Genomic DNA, 16,517 nt, shown 5'->3' with positions numbered 1-16,517 from the left:
AATAAACAGTCTCGGTAAAATTGTTGTATTTATCTTTAATGTTTTCACTACCTCTATATATAAACAAAATGCATTGCATAACATCTTAGTAAGTTTGTTCTCCACCTGATGGCAGATTTATACCCTTGATAACAGACTGTTCATTTCTTAACTTTTTCAATGTGTTGTTATAGATTAGCTGAAGAGAGCCTTCGGGAGTTGGCTGAGCGTCGCAAGGCACAGAAGGACGGTGAGCAATCAGAAATTCACAGGCAGCTTCAAGAGGTAAAACTTGTATAAAGTCTACCATAAAGCTATACCAGTAAAATAAATATTATCATAGAGTTATGCTAGTGCAATAGGTCTTATCATAGAGCTATATGAATGCAATAAGTTCTTTCATAGAGTTTTACCACTAAAATAATTTCTATCATAAAGTTATATTAGTCCAAAATGTAACAGTTGTCATAGAGTTGTACCAATAAAATAAACTCTATCATAATTTTACCAGTAAAATAAATCATATCGTAAAGTTCTATCATTATATTGTACTGTCAGGAAATTAAAAATGCAGTCACATGTTCATATGATACAAATCCCGCACTTTTGAATTCAACAGATGATTCAGAGAGTTAATTTTGTTGTTCTATGACATTGAAAAGGGCTATCATAATCAGTGGCAACAAGGAAAAGCTTATTCAGATTTGCGCAATGTAGGTTTAGTTCAAGTTTGCATATAGTGCTTTTGGAAGCATCCGAAAAGAGGTTTAAGGGGCTGATGTACTTAACCAATTGTTGAGGCTTGTCTTTATACTTAAACTAGGAGTTGGCCTCTATGCAATACTTCCAATGATATGTGATCAACACATGACTGCTCTATTGATTAGAGGAGCGCCCATTACTTATCTATATTTTCTTATATATATATATAGATCCCATTGTTTGTTTGTCTGTCATTCATCTGTCCAGTTATAGCGGTAAAGTTATAGCAACGAAAAATCCTTTTCATACTGGATGAGAACTCTTGACATTCAAATTGCATGTCTGCTAATAAGGGCCCATGACCACTAGCCTGAGCCATTCTTGACATTCAAACATCAAGTCTACTAATAATGGCCCATGACCACTAGCCTGAGCCATTCTTGACATTTTTAAACTTTATTAACCCGTATCACGATTGTACACACTAAACATGTACTTTTTATTATTATTGTTACATGTACTTTTTATTATTATTATATCCTTTTGCATTTGTTTTATAGATGTTTTTTTAAAGCTTTTTTTTACCATTACTCATTACCTATTTTTTAAGTTTGTAATTTTCCAATGCACCATATCAATTATAAATGTGCCATTACACTCCTATTTCAGGTTTTTTCTAAGGTTTGATCGTTAAATCTGTAAAAACTAAATAATTTTTACATGGACAATTGTATTATCTCGGGTAGGAATTGCCACTACATTCTCTCGTCATTCGGTCAGACAAAAAAAGTCCAATATCTCATTTTTGTGTTCGTACCAGTATCGAGAGGTACCATTATAGCTGTATTCAAGTTTTGATGGATAGCGTCTGCTGGAACAGTAACCTTTTTTATACACTCACTTCTATGCATGAATTGTTATTATTAATTCAACACATTCATGTTTTTTTGTTGTTTTCTTAGTTTGTATTTATTGTAGTATTACTAAATAATTTTTCATTACAATTGTAGTGGAACAGACTCTTTTTTCGTGATATTTAGTTTGAAAGTTATAATAGTAACTGTTGTTATTTGTTAAATAAAAATAAATTTTGAGTATAAACACTTTTTTATTACAGGGCCACTCCAGGCATTCACCTGGTATGTACATACACATTTACAGTGGTATCATAGCCTACAAATTTTATGTTTTTATAACGATCTCAGACTTCGATTTACAATAATGTATCAATAAGCGGACTGCCCACACTACCTATTGGGCCGCTAGCACTCAATTGGTGGACTGCACAGTTAGAATACAAACACTGAACATACTCATACATATGTACATACATCATACACATAATCCCTATGCATGGCAGCTTTACCAGGGAGTTAGTATGAGTGCTTAACATGGAGGTAAGTGATTCTTAGAAGACGTAGGTTGTGCGTAATCTCATAGGTCACATCAAATGGTTTGCCTATGCTGTCTGTGAGATCTGCTGCAGAGCGGTTGTCGGAAGATCTTTAAAACTCTGGTTACTTGAAGGAACGAGACATGAGGGATGCACGTGATCGTTCTTATCAGGAAGAGCTCGACAAGTTGCGGAGAGAAATTGAACAACTGAAGGAAGTCAAGGTACAATTATTTTCATTTCAGCAGTCTCTTCTATGAGCATCTACTCCCTAACCTATCATGTACATACACTACCTAACCTATCATGTACATACACTACCTAACCTATTATATACATACACTACCTAACCTATTATATACATACACTACCTAACCTATTATATACATACACTCCCTAGCATACTATACACATACACTACCTAACCTATTATATACATACACTCCTTAACATATTATATACATACACTCCTTACCTTATTATATACATACACTCCCTAACATATTATATACATACACTCCTTACCTTATTATATACATGCACTCCCTAACATATTATATACATACACTCCCTAACATACTGTACACATACACTACCTAACCTATTATATACATACACTCCCTAGCATACTATACACATACACTACCTAACATATTATATACATACACTCCTTACCTTATTATATACATACACTCCCTAAACTATTATGTACATACACTACCTAACCTATCATGTACATACACTCCCTAACGTATTATATACATACACTCCCTAACCTATTATGTACATACACTCCCTAACCTATTATATACATACACTCCCTAACCTATTATGTACATACACTACCTAACCTATCATGTACATACACTCCCTAACCTATTATATACATACACTCCCTAACATATTATATACATACACTACCTAACCTATTATATACATACACTCCCTAACCTATTATATGCATACACTCCCTAACCTATTATATGCATACACTCCCTAACCTATTATATACATGCACTTCCTAACCTATTATGTACATACACTCCCTAAACTATTATGTACATACACTACCTAACCTATCATGTACATACACTCCCTAACCTATTATATGCATACACTCCCTAACCTATTATATACATGCACTTCCTAACCTATTATGTACATACACTCCCTAAACTATTATATACATACACTCCCTAACATATTATATACATACACTTCCTAACCTATTATATACATACACTTCCTAACATATTATATACATACACTCCTTACCTTATTATATACATACACTCCCTAAACTATTATGTACATACACTACCTAACCTATCATGTACATACACTCCCTAACCTATTATATGCATACACTCCCTAACCTATTATATACATGCACTTCCTAACCTATTATGTACATACACTCCCTAAACTATTATATACATACACTCCCTAACATATTATATACATACACTTCCTAACCTATTATATACATACACTTCCTAACATATTATATACATACACTCCCTAACCTATTATATGCATGCACTTCCTAACCTATTATATACATACACTTCCTAACCTATTATGTACATACACTTCCTAACCTATCATGTACATACACTCCCTAACCTATTATATACATGCACTTCCTAACTTATTATATACATACACTTCCTAACCTATTATATACATACACTTCCTAACATATTATATACATACGCTCCCTAACCTATTATATACATACACTTCCTAACCTATTATATACATACACTTCCTAACATGTTATATACATACACTCCCTAACCTATTATATACATACACTCCCTAACATATTATATACATACGCTCCCTAACCTATTATATACATACACTTCCTAACCTATTATGTACATACACTACCTAACCTATTATATACATACACTCCTTAACATATTATATACATACACTCCCTAACCTATTATATACATGCACTTCCTAACCTATTATGTACATACACTACCTAACCTATTATGTACATACACTACCTAACATATTATATACATACACTCCCTAACCTATTATATACATACACTCCCTAACCTATTATATACATACACTTCCTAACCTATTATGTACATACACTCCCTAACCTATTATATACATACACTCCCTAACCTGCTATGTACATACACTACCTAACCTATTATATACATACACTCCCTAACATATTATATACATACACTACCTAACATATTATATACATACGCTCCCTAACCTATTATATACATACACTCCCTAATATATTATATACATACACTTCCTAACATATTATATACATACACTCCCTAACATATTATATACATACATTTCCTAACCTATTATATACATTACATACACTTCCTAACCTATTGTTGGCATATGGGTTAAAATGACATCACCTTTTAAGCTCCTTATAACCCACATTCCTGATATATTATGTAACATACAGCCTTGTGAACTTACTGTTCTTCAGTTGGTGTCAGAAAGTGAGAGCAATTAGGTGCAAGACTCTGTGTCAGATAGAGCTGCCAAAATCAACATCCTTCGAGTGTCTTTGAATAATACTCAAGTTTCAAATGGCAAGATTGTTTCACATGCTTATCTCTGCATGTTGACAAGTTGTGGGCCCATCTTCAGCCGAAGATGAAATGACAAAAACCTATCTGGTTGCAGTCTCCTCCTCTTTCTATGATAAAAAAAAATCACGGTGTGTGCATCCATGGCCGTACCATAGTACACGTATAAGAACACTGAGTAGTTGAGCGTGTGCTCACAAGTTGATAGAGGGGTGAGAGCTGGGGGAGGCAGCTAACTCTGTTAGACGATGTGACCATGTGACTAAATAAAACGTTGTGCATAGGCATTGACATTAGAGGCGTTTCTTTCGCTGAACGACACTCGCCGCTCTCTACTCTCACCAGCTCTGCGTGTGACTCCCTTGGACACTGTAGGCATCGTGCCAACCTATTCTCAGACCCACTTTCGGTACTTGTTTGAATGAAAGTTATGTCTGAACTGTACCAAGTGAGATGAAGGCTATAGTTGAAGTACGGAGAACGACAATGTCTGGCTCAATGAGTAATGTCACGATGAAGGAATGCAAACCGAATCATGTTTGTTCGCGTTAGATATGTCGATGCATCAGAGGGCACACTTTTTGATGTATCAGACAATGGAAGTGATGATTTCAGTGTTTAATTTTATATTTTTATTTCAATGATGTCATGGAATCTTTCAAGTGTCACATTGTACTTAACTACATTTTGGCCTCATTCCTTCAACCTTGGCCATTTTGGCCAAGGTTGAAGGAACTTTTTCAGTGAAGTCTGAGGTGTCTGTCCATACAATGACATGTAGTAGCTTATGACTGCCCAATAGACATATACTGTTAAAAACTCTAAATTCACATAATAAGCAACACAGTAATAGACAAATTGTTTTTAGTTATTTAACTCTTATCTCACGGCTTTTCAGTTTGATTACTCGATGGATAACCATTTTCTCTTGGTCCTCTTTATATTCTTCTGTTTTCACACCCCTGCATAGGTAATGGTTACCAGCGATTCAAACTGTCTTTGCAATTGATAATTGTGACTATTGTCACCAAGTGGAGCCAGTATAGGCAACTGTGGTCAGTATTGCTAGGTGCATAAATGGTAAAAAATTATTTTTTGTAGGGTCGAACAGCATCCATATCTTCTGGTTTGTCATATAGAAGGTAAGTCAATTACCATCATGACCATCTCTCTGATTTGCCTGACAGAGCCTAAATTTAGTGCAATGACAACTTGACGACTATTTAGTTCATGCATTTCTTAGATGATGCTTGTTTCTCAGCAAATACTGCAGCATTCTAAAGCACCTTCATTTTGTCATGTCTCATTCATTTTACTGCATACTCAAATAATATTTGAATATGGAGTAAAACTATTATTACTTGTCCTATGATTTGTCTGGCATATTTGGCAGCATTCTCGCTCCACCGCCTACGAGACAGTCAAGTCAGCCAAAGTTTGACCCAATTTATACCCGGCAGCACAGCCCAAATGAGAGACCTCAAGCTATTCATATACTTGCTGATGTCATTTCTGCTGTCGCCAACAACTACAAAATCTGTAAAGCATTTTCATAGCTTTCTAATATTCTATAAGTACTCCCTATATATCCTAATATTCTATAAGTACTCCCTATATATCCTAATATTCTATAAGTACTCCCTATATATCCTAATATTCTATAAGTACTCCTTATATTTTAATATTCTATAAGCACTCCTTATATATCCTAATATTCTATAAGTACTCCCTATATATCCTAATAATCTATCTATCTAAGCACTCCCTATATACCCTAATATTCGATAAGTACCCCCAATATATCCTAATATCACGCAAGCACTCTCCACCTCCTATGTTCTGCATTAATATGATTCTTAGATGATTGCAGAAACAGTTCAAATATTGCTGTTGAAGCATTCAGTATTCGCAGAATCTAGCTAAGAGTTTAGCTTATAAGTATCTGCAGTCAAACTTACATGTTATTTGATGTTAACTTTATAGTAACAGCTATTTGATAGGAATTATGTTTTGCTGTTTTAATAAACTGTCTTGTCCTTCATCTTTTTATCCATTATTCATTTTTTCACTTTATTGAATTGAATTATAATTCTTCTTACGCATGTACTGTGGATACTAAATCAATAACTGCTATATACTTATAATTCTTCCTCCGCATGTACTGTGAATACTAAATCAATAACTGTTATGTACTTATAATTCTTCCTCCGCATGTACTGTTGATACTAAATCAATAACTGTTATGTACTTATAATTCTTCCTCCGCATGTACTGTTGATACTAAATCAATAACTTCTATATATTTGGTTTTAGCTGTCTTTGCTGCCAGTAAATAGCCGCTGTCATTGTCCCAGTACATTATTATAGCTCCCAGTACATAATCATTCTTAGTATCAATGTATATTTAATGTTAATAACTGTTATTAGCTGTCATCTGTATGAACATCCTATGTGTAACCTTTGTGTTAAATGGAAATTGTTGTAGTGGCACACGGTGATGGAAAAGAGGCAGATGACCTCAATGCGTCGACAATCAGTGATTTAGCTGCTCATGAAGAAGACGCAAAAGAAGCTGAAGTGAGTGCTGAGGGTGGGCTGGTTTTGAAGTGGTCACTTAAGGAGTAGGTTTAATGAGAGAGCTGTGTGTAGGCAGGTTTTAAAGGGAGTGCTGAAGGTGGGTAGTTTCACAGGGGGTTCTGCAGGTAGATAGTTTCACAGGGAGTGCTGCAGGTAGACAGTTTCACAGGGAGTGCTGCACTTGTTCTAAGGTTATATCATTAGCTGGTTGTGGAACTCTAGAGTTATACGTCAAAATAAATATGATATTATTCGGCAATGGAAATAGTAGACAGCTTCCAACAAGGATATGAGTACAAGTAATTTTCTTCTACAGGCACCCATAACTTCTTGTCTTATTTATCCATTATGAATAAATTATTTCCAAACATTCATTATTTTTTTATTGTGCAGCGTTTTATTGTAACTTAACAGAAACAAGTGTTTGGACGAGCCCTTCATTCAGGGGAGCTCGAGACGCTGCCAGAACATGAGAAGAGGGAGAAAGAAGAGCTGATCATTAGAGCTACTCTTGAGAGAGTGGAAGATCGTTATATTGACAGCTGATGGGTCACAGGCCGGATCTTTGCTGCCCGTTGGTCATCTTAAACAAATAAGCTTGAACTTGGCATTGGCTTTTCAAAGCAAATATTTACGCCGGATTATATGAGGCAAGCGCTTCCTATCATGTCTTCCATTATCTTTCTATTTTTAGACGTTTGACACATTTTTTGTGATTTTACAGATATATATAGATTGTAATATTATCGGCTGATTTTTAAATAATAAAATTATCAATTATTATGCTTCATACATATTCCAAGAGATAATAGTCAAGCCATAACATTATAGTAAAACTAGCTGAATGTCATAAGTTGCACGGGTAAGGAAAAAGCAGCTTATAAACATTACCTTATTTAGTACATTACCTTTACACTACTTTACCTGCAACTGTTTACAAGCTGTTTTTATGAGGCACGCAATGCTGGGCATTCACCTAGTGAGGCCAGCTGCTAATTGTTACATGTGAAGCAACATTGTTATGCTGTAATGAATATCTTCACTAGCTCTTGATTGCCAGTCAAATGGATGAGCTTGATAACTCCAAACTCAGAAGTTCCAAGATCAACTCTTCTGCAAAGCTGATTTCTCATTGCTAAATTCTAATCGCTACAACTAGACAGGCACTGAGATTTATATGTAGATATAAAATATATATTATAAGACCATTCTTAACTCCTCCTTACTTAAAAATACAGACAAACACTTCATACAACTGTTTACATACTTCAAAATAGAGAAAATTGCTTGTAAAACACATACTCAGTTGCATGATTGTGTTACAAAGGTATAATACTCTGCAACTTCCATTGACATAAGCAAACTTCAATACATAGAAATTTCTAACACAGGCAAGCAGACTTCAATATTTATAGATTATTAAGGTTCTATATATCAATAACAATGGTTCACATTTCTACCCAAAAAACCCAACATTTCAACCCAAAATTTTCTTCAACGTTTATGTATAGTCTCGTCAATCGAAGTAAGACTCGTCTCCATTTTTATTGTATTATTGCCGGACGTTGAATCATCACTCTGACTTGAGAGAGATTCTGAATGAAACGTTTTGAGTGCCATAGAATTTGGACAAGAAATCTGCCGTAAAAGCGAACGGCGTGCTTCTGTGCTGGATCGCTGTGTTCTGCGTTGCCTTGTTTTTTCCTTCCAATGTTGAGCAAATGAGGAAGTAGTTGGTGTTAAGCCCATGGAGTCGATTTGGCGGTCACCGAACTCACTGAGTTGTATGTTATGAATTGTGTTAGATCTCTTATCAACCAGTGCCAAAGCATAGGGTTCATCCGCTGATCCCTCACCTATGTCAACATATTGTTTCGGAACTATAATCTTCAGTGAGGACCGTCGTGCCGATTGGTCTCGCACCTTTTTCACGTTGAATCTAGTATCTTGATGAAGGGATTTCACAAGCATGGCAAGGGCGCCATTATTTTCAGATGTTGTTGTGGACAGATTGGAGCTGGTAGAATCACTCTCGCTAAGCTTAGCCGCTGGGTTTACAAACCTTTGCTCTGCCGACTCTATGTTAATTTGGCTGCAGTTCACATCAAACTGATCAACAAATTCCATTCGCCCATCGGCAGTTAAATCTCCCGTGTCAGAGGAACGTATATGAATCAGCCTGTAGATGACATAAACTCCAATTATGACTAGGAACAGGATGGCTACAGTGATGACAACTGATACTAGTGGATGTATTTCTCTTCCTGTTGCAAGGGTTATGTCCGCTAGGTTGGTACTGTTTGATGTACTGGTAAGCCCAGTCCCGTCCATTACTTTACAGGCACCAATAAATCCTGTCACACCAGATGGCTACAACACCGTGGTAAAAATGCTGTGTAAATAAAAATTAACTCAATATTGAATTTTTGTACCATGTACAGAAAAACTAGGAATGGTAGTTTACAATGCTAAAGCAATGAATAGTCAAGGTCGATAAAATTCCAGTTAGCCTCCAGCGTGAATCTTATTGGATTTATTTATATACTTGATCTGTCAGTGTAGAAAGAACTATATGAAACGACAAAGAATGTTTCAAGTTGTCAGACACTAAAAGTTGCTGTACTTGCAACCTTGTAGCATAGAACTGCTGCAGACCTCGGAGTTTGCATAAACAACACAATCTATAGGTCCACAAGGCTATTCTATTTATTCGGAAACGAGGCTAATAATACTAAAAAAGTAATCTTTAGCATCAGTTGTGCTCTGCAAAGAACTTCTGCTGATCTGCTAAGGTAAGTGTAGGTGAGCTATGGATAATCTCAACAGACATTTTATTGTCTCATCAACGATCTTATTTCACTCACCTATTGCTTGAATGCACAATGTAAACAGAGAGATTCAGAACATGCATCCAGCAGAGACTTCAGAGCAAACACATGTGACCAGTGCATCACATTTTCATGCCTTAGCAATTGTTATGTTGGTCCAAACAGTGAACTTTCAACTTGGCAAGCAACACTACTGAAAAGACAACTCCAACACAAATGCAAACAATACAAATGTTTTTGGTGCATGCTATTGTACACATTGAAAGTGATCATTTCCTATAAATACACACGTACCAATCACTCATGTAGACTGCACTTCACTATTTTTTGCTTTTCTAAAGATTAGCAAAACATAATAAAATTTAATATTCACAATTTGGTATATAAATACATGAACTTGTAAAATTTTATTGCGAAAAAGTTCCTATTTGTAAAACTCTATATAGAAAAAGATTTAATTGGTAGGCTAATGTTTATATTATTTGTACAGCCAGCGTCATTACTGAGAGGGAGAGGAATAATTCCAGAACATTATGAACTATCGAGTCACATTCCAAAGCACCAAATCTATTCACATCACTCAATTCTTCTTGCAGCCATAAAGAGAATGCCCATTCTATGTACATTTTGTTTCATGGACAACAGTCAAGCCGATAGTGATTGCTTACTGCCACCAGAAAGAAACAGAGAAGCTAATGGAAAGAGAGCGGACATAATGCCAGTGTTTTGGAGGAATATATAACATCTCTCCTGGTTGTAGAACCGCGTGCTCAAATCTAGCCTTTGAGATGAGAGGAAATTTGTGGATATCAAGACACTCGGCGTCAATCTGACTCGTGTTGCTAAGCACTCCCTCATTTGGGTAAAGATATTCACTTTGCTCAGGAGAACACAGTTTCACATATTTACTACCTACTACCTGACACAATAAGTTCGATTTGGGGTCCTGATGAAGAGGAGAAATGGTGCCTTCAGGCCCAAACCAAGCATTCACATCAGGGTCAATGTTATTTCCGAGGCAGCAATACTCTGGTATAGAAATGTCCATGAATAACTCAGGAACTTGGTCGAAGAGTTGGTGCTGAGCGAGATAACCCTTGTCAAGGCTTGGTGTGCTCCCACTCTTCGTCCCCTAATCATGCAAACGTTAAACAACAGTGAGTGATCTTTAGGCATTATTCTTTGTTAGAAATAATTTGCGTATTCAATCTAAACACCATATGGAAAGACCTTACCACTCATCAGTCATTAGACAGGGCAAAAAAGCTTAGATCAGGAAGTCAAGTGTTAACAGTGTGAAGTATGAAGTCGATGTTTCGCCAATGACTAAGACTAAAGCTAACGGTAGCTGCAATCTGTCACCGCCTAGCTTTCACCTATTACTTACTAGGATATACCTTTCACCTACTAGACAATGCCTGTCACCTACTAGACAATGCCTGTCACCTACTAGACAATGCCTGTCACCTACTAGATTGCTCGTGTCACCTACTTATCCACAGTGCTCTGCCATGCTGACATTTTATGTTCCACTTCTCTGAGAAAATAATTGTTATTGGTCTCATGGTTTTACATATACATGTACATGCATAACTTTACAAACATATGTTGGTCTTTGCATATGCCTTTGCCTTATACATGTACTTACATGTACCTTCCTATATGTACACTTACTTCGTATATATGCCTACATTCACGCTTAGATGTATGCTTACCTTCATAAATCTGTCAATAAACTGTGAGACAGTGATAAGTTGTTGAGACCAGTTAACATCCGTATAGCGAGAGCCAATTTCTACAGGAACAGTCCGCATTCCAGCCACTCGCTGCAACAGCACATAATCAGCTGTAGTAGATAGTTCACAATACATCAAAATGAACAGTACTATATAACTGGTCATCTGAATGTAGCCCACCTCGATATACGGAAGGTTCCACTTTGTGAGAGCAGGCCAGTGGTCCATACAACCAGTTAATACAACAGGGTTACCAGGGTTAAGGTAATCCCTCTCAAAGGTCTCCAAGCTGGGACAAGAGACTCGAGGAACAAGGTGCTGAGATTCCATGGCAAGTGCTGCGTCAGCATACATCATGGATCCGTGTTCTTCTACTGCTCTGTTGCCAGAGAAATGGCTATCGCAATGACCATCTATGATCATGATAGAGAAGTTTAGTTTCAATTAGTAAACTAACTTCACCAGTAACAACAAATTACTAGACAACAAAAAACACTTTAGTCTCGCAGCGCACAAAGTTTGAATAGAATGACAAGTTTGATGAATCAAACCATTTCCAACTGAGTTAATTGTCAATAACAAATAGGAGATGATGATTGAATAACATGTGATTGTTGAGAGATGTTTATCGAGTTGAGACTTATAATGCTGAGACTTGGATCTCTTGAATATTTCTTAGCAACTGTCATATTCTCAGAATCATAGGATAACAACGCAATAATGAACTTAACATGACTGGAAATGAAGGATGATGTATGAAAACATGTAGAAAAAGACTGTCATGATAACGCATTCATCTCATCGGAATATTATAAATGTTGCTACTCTTTCAATTCTTTGATTCTACACAATTGGGCCTACACAAGGGTGTACACAGATGTTGTGACATTTTTTTGACAATGTTAGTCAAAGATCACTTGATCTTTGATTATTAAACTTGATATCACTATCAAGACCTTGATAGTGATATCACACGATTATAGGACGTTACTGTACTTCTGTCAAATATTTACATTTGAGCTTTTCAACAGTTTTTGCGCTTGTGATTTGCACAAATGTTTCGTTCATGTTTTAAGAATGTTAAGACTACTTAATAAAACCTATTAAACTAGTAGCTGCAAAGAATCTGTTTAGCTGGCTGCTTAACTGACCAAGATCTTTTAGCTGATTACACTGAAGACAGGCACTTTCTCCTCTTTCATTCGGGTAATACCATAAACCTCCTGATAGTGTTATATAATATAACCAATAATGGACACAATGGAGAAACTAATATTCTTCCATGCGGATTATACTTATAATTCTGCAACGAAGCAGCAGTCCATTCATCTCATCAATCGCATAACTGGTATAAACCACAAGGTTAACTTATCACATAACTAAAGCTGTATTACAATCAACAAGTTTAAAATTTTAATTTATACTTTAAAATGAACTTTCAAATGTGCAGTGTATCAACCAGCTAATAACAAAAGAAAAGAAAAATGTTGAATCAACTCCAAAAATAAAATGCAGATTAATTTACCTTTTGTTGTCACGTCCTTCATTTTAGTAAACTCAGCCGCAACTTTAGTTAACGAAGGCCAATCTGGAGGCTTCACACCCAATAAAATACCCATGTCACATGACCTAACACTTTGAGCTATGTCCTTGCCAAGCTTGTTTTCACAAACGCTTTTATAGTGACTCGCCACATAGTATAACTCCCGCCATTTATCCTCCACGTCCTTCCAGTGGCCAGTGTTAAGCTTCTCCCAAACAGAGTCCAGTAGCCACTGGCAGATAATGAGACAGCGCTTGTAGTCGACTGCCTCAAAACTAGAGCTCATGCTATCCAGGTCTCTATCCACAATTACATCAAAGCCTTTGAGTCTATCAAATAGTCGTGAGACCTGTGCAAGGTCTATTCCATTCATTTTATTCAATTCGCAAACTGCAGAGAAAAATAAAATGGGCTCGTATAACACCTGGCAAAAATAGATGCAGTCTAATCACCAAAACTTTTAACACCACAAAAAAATGATAGGAGTTGCAATTCCTTCACTATTGAACATCCAAAAACATTGCCTAGCAGGCATTTGCTGCTTTCTGCATATTTTAAAGAGGCATTTACACATTTTTTAAAAAGCAAACAAGGTGGCATTAGGAACAAGCCGCTGGATGAAAATTAACTCTTCTGTAAAATGGGAGCAAAACAAATGCACCAGGTAACACACCGAGTACCACACCGAGTAACACACCGAGTAATACACCGAGTACCACACCGAGTAACACACCGAGTACCACACCGAGTAACACACCGAGTAACACACCGAGTAACACACCGAGTAACACACCGAGTAATACACCGAGTAACACACCGAGTACCACACCGAGTAACACACCGAGTAATACACCGAGTAACACACCGAGTAACACACCGAGTAACACACCGAGTAACACACCGAGTAACACACCGAGTAACACACCGAGTAATACACCGAGTAACACACCGAGTAACACACCGAGTAACACACCGAGTAATACACCGAGTAATACACCGAGTAATACACCGAGTAACACACCGAGTAATACACCGAGTAACACACCGAGTAACACACCGAGTAATACACCGAGTAACACACCGAGTAACACACCGAGTAACACACCGAGTAACACACCGAGTAATACACCGAGTAACACACCGAGTAACACACCGAGTAATACACCGAGTAATACACCGAGTAATACACCGAGTAACACACCGAGAAACACACCGAGAAACACACCGAGTACCACACCGAGTAACACGCCGAGTAACACACTGAGTAATACACCAAGTAACACACCGAGCAACACACCGAGTAACACACCGATAGTTGCAAAGATCTGCAGGAAGTAATGAATTCTGTTTGAATGATAAGAAAGCTATCTGAAAATTTAAGATATAAACAAAACCTTTGATACAACAAACGAGTGGCCAGTAGGTGACACCTACTGTCACCCGCTACATCTGTCAGTGTGTATATCACCTTATTCTGACTTTTGTTGCAAATCTACTGCTTGCTTGGATATTGTCTGCTGACTGCTCTTTTTATCTTCCTCAATATCAGCCGTCTTCCACTTATAGACATTGACTAGCACAGCGACAGATGCGTATGTGACAAACAGGGACAGAAAAATGTGCTCAGAGAATAACTTTTTGATAACTCCAAAACTCTGGCTCTGTTTTCTCATCTTACTACAAATATAACAAACTAAGTTTAAATGCATCAAAATATATCTGATATCTGAAAGAAAAAAACAATGTTACATTTGTCATTGCAACTCCATGCTGCTAATGGAAAACTCCATCAATAATGTTTAGGAACAAAAACAGAAATACGTTCTAGGTATATGATATATACTAGCTGAAAAAAAATTTGTAGTGCAAATTTCCTATAAATTAAAACAGTTAGATGGCAAAAAAGTTAAATGCCGAAGACAATGCTCGGAGTAGAATAAAGAAGTTGTACGTGACAAACAAAGGCTGAAATGAAGTAGTAAGTAAATATAAAAAAATGTTCAATACAGAATATCATCTGAAAACAATAATCGAGCGCAGCGACCAACTTTCACCTGATCGCCTATGATGATAATGAGTGTAATAAACAGAGAGAGAGAGAGTGCTAGGAAATAACTAAGAGATGACCAAGGAACAAGTGAAAACTGTTTAAAGCAATAATTATCATATTAGATATCAATGCCTCAACGTGTGCTCAAAAAGGTAACGAAAATCCAACAAATTCTCAGATGTTTTATCCACTCATGGCTTGTGTAATACACTAATATGCTAACAATTTAAATTAAACGCAAAAACTGCGAAAACTCCCATGCAAACATCCCTTACAAAGCAAAGTTATACAAATATTATTGTATAACTTTTACTGTGTAAGTCAGAGAATATGCTACATGTTATGGAATTGTATAACTTTAACTGGATAAGTCGGTGAATATGCTACATGTTATGGAATTGTATAACTTTAACTGGATAGGTCGGTGAATATGCTAGATGATGTGATGGCGTTGTATAACTTTAACTGTGCAGTTTAAAGAATATACTAAATGTGATGGTGTTGTATAACTGTATAAATGTTAATTGTTGTTTCTGAATGTATTATAAATATGGTTTGCCTATTTCCCTTGTTCTTGAATATATATATTTATTGCATTTGATATATTATTATTATATAAGTTATAAATTTGCAGAACATTATTTAATAGCATCACAGCGGTAATCTGAAATCGGCTTACAATGGATCGACATTAGTAACTCCTCTTCTTTTGCGCATAAAAAGCCAGTTTTAGCTGCAAACTGCAGCAAACATATCAATAAGTGCAACGAGCTTTTATGCAACTTTGTTAAATATAAAATGAACATAAATATGCTTTCAAATTTAGAAAATAAAAAACTTTTAAGCTCCAAGAAACCGTAATGCAGGCTATAACATCATCATAGGATAATTGCAAGCAATAAATATCAACTGGTAAAAACATGTAATAGCTTCTCCGTACATATTTATTTAGAGATCCACGACAAATTAGAGGTAAGTTAGCGAATCTTATACCGGTACATACAAAAGAGTAAATGTCCCATCATCTGAAACAGAGTACAAAATATAGGCGACATTCGATTCACTCGTGAAAGGGTAAAACTTATTTTCTCAATGAACTGATGAGGTGCTTGAAAAAA

The 16,517-nt window shown here is 36.2% G+C and overlaps 4 protein-coding genes across 4 annotated transcripts in view; 1 reads left to right on the top strand and 3 right to left on the bottom strand.

Moving 5' to 3' along the window:
- LOC137390981 (uncharacterized) overlaps positions 1-7,987 on the top strand; it is a 31,280-nt gene extending 23,293 nt beyond the window's left edge. Inside the window, exons 14-19 of the mRNA XM_068077295.1 lie at positions 174-264; positions 2,209-2,298; positions 5,767-5,807; positions 6,059-6,204; positions 7,151-7,242; positions 7,657-7,987. Coding sequence (XP_067933396.1) covers positions 174-264; positions 2,209-2,298; positions 5,767-5,807; positions 6,059-6,204; positions 7,151-7,242; positions 7,657-7,788 — 592 coding nt within the window. The 3' untranslated portion in view covers positions 7,789-7,987. The remainder of the gene's footprint in view (positions 1-173; positions 265-2,208; positions 2,299-5,766; positions 5,808-6,058; positions 6,205-7,150; positions 7,243-7,656) is intronic.
- A 485-nt stretch (positions 7,988-8,472) lies between these two features.
- LOC137389713 (uncharacterized) lies at positions 8,473-10,232 on the bottom strand. Its single transcript, XM_068075792.1, has 2 exons — positions 10,107-10,232; positions 8,473-9,612 (listed from the first exon to the last, which is right to left on the bottom strand). The coding sequence occupies exon 2, from the start codon at positions 9,571-9,573 to the stop codon at positions 8,737-8,739; it is 837 nt and encodes a 278-aa protein (XP_067931893.1). The 5' UTR covers positions 9,574-9,612; positions 10,107-10,232; the 3' UTR covers positions 8,473-8,736.
- A 135-nt stretch (positions 10,233-10,367) lies between these two features.
- Positions 10,368-15,031, bottom strand: LOC137389712 (bifunctional peptidase and arginyl-hydroxylase JMJD5-like). Its single transcript, XM_068075791.1, has 5 exons — positions 14,818-15,031; positions 13,332-13,739; positions 11,987-12,219; positions 11,786-11,896; positions 10,368-11,202 (listed from the first exon to the last, which is right to left on the bottom strand). Exons 2-5 carry the CDS (start codon positions 13,720-13,722, stop codon positions 10,735-10,737), a joined length of 1,203 nt encoding a protein of 400 aa, XP_067931892.1. The 5' UTR covers positions 13,723-13,739; positions 14,818-15,031; the 3' UTR covers positions 10,368-10,734.
- On the bottom strand, positions 13,974-15,022 carry LOC137390980 (uncharacterized). Its single transcript, XM_068077294.1, has 3 exons — positions 14,955-15,022; positions 14,083-14,827; positions 13,974-13,982 (listed from the first exon to the last, which is right to left on the bottom strand). Exons 1-3 carry the CDS (start codon positions 15,020-15,022, stop codon positions 13,974-13,976), a joined length of 822 nt encoding a protein of 273 aa, XP_067933395.1.
- Positions 15,032-16,517: the final 1,486 nt, after the last annotated feature.

This window comes from Watersipora subatra, chromosome 3 (assembly GCF_963576615.1).
Source record: "Watersipora subatra chromosome 3, tzWatSuba1.1, whole genome shotgun sequence".
Taxonomy (NCBI): Eukaryota; Metazoa; Bryozoa; class Gymnolaemata; order Cheilostomatida; family Watersiporidae; genus Watersipora; species Watersipora subatra.
This window is presented reverse-complemented; position numbering and strand designations above follow the sequence as displayed.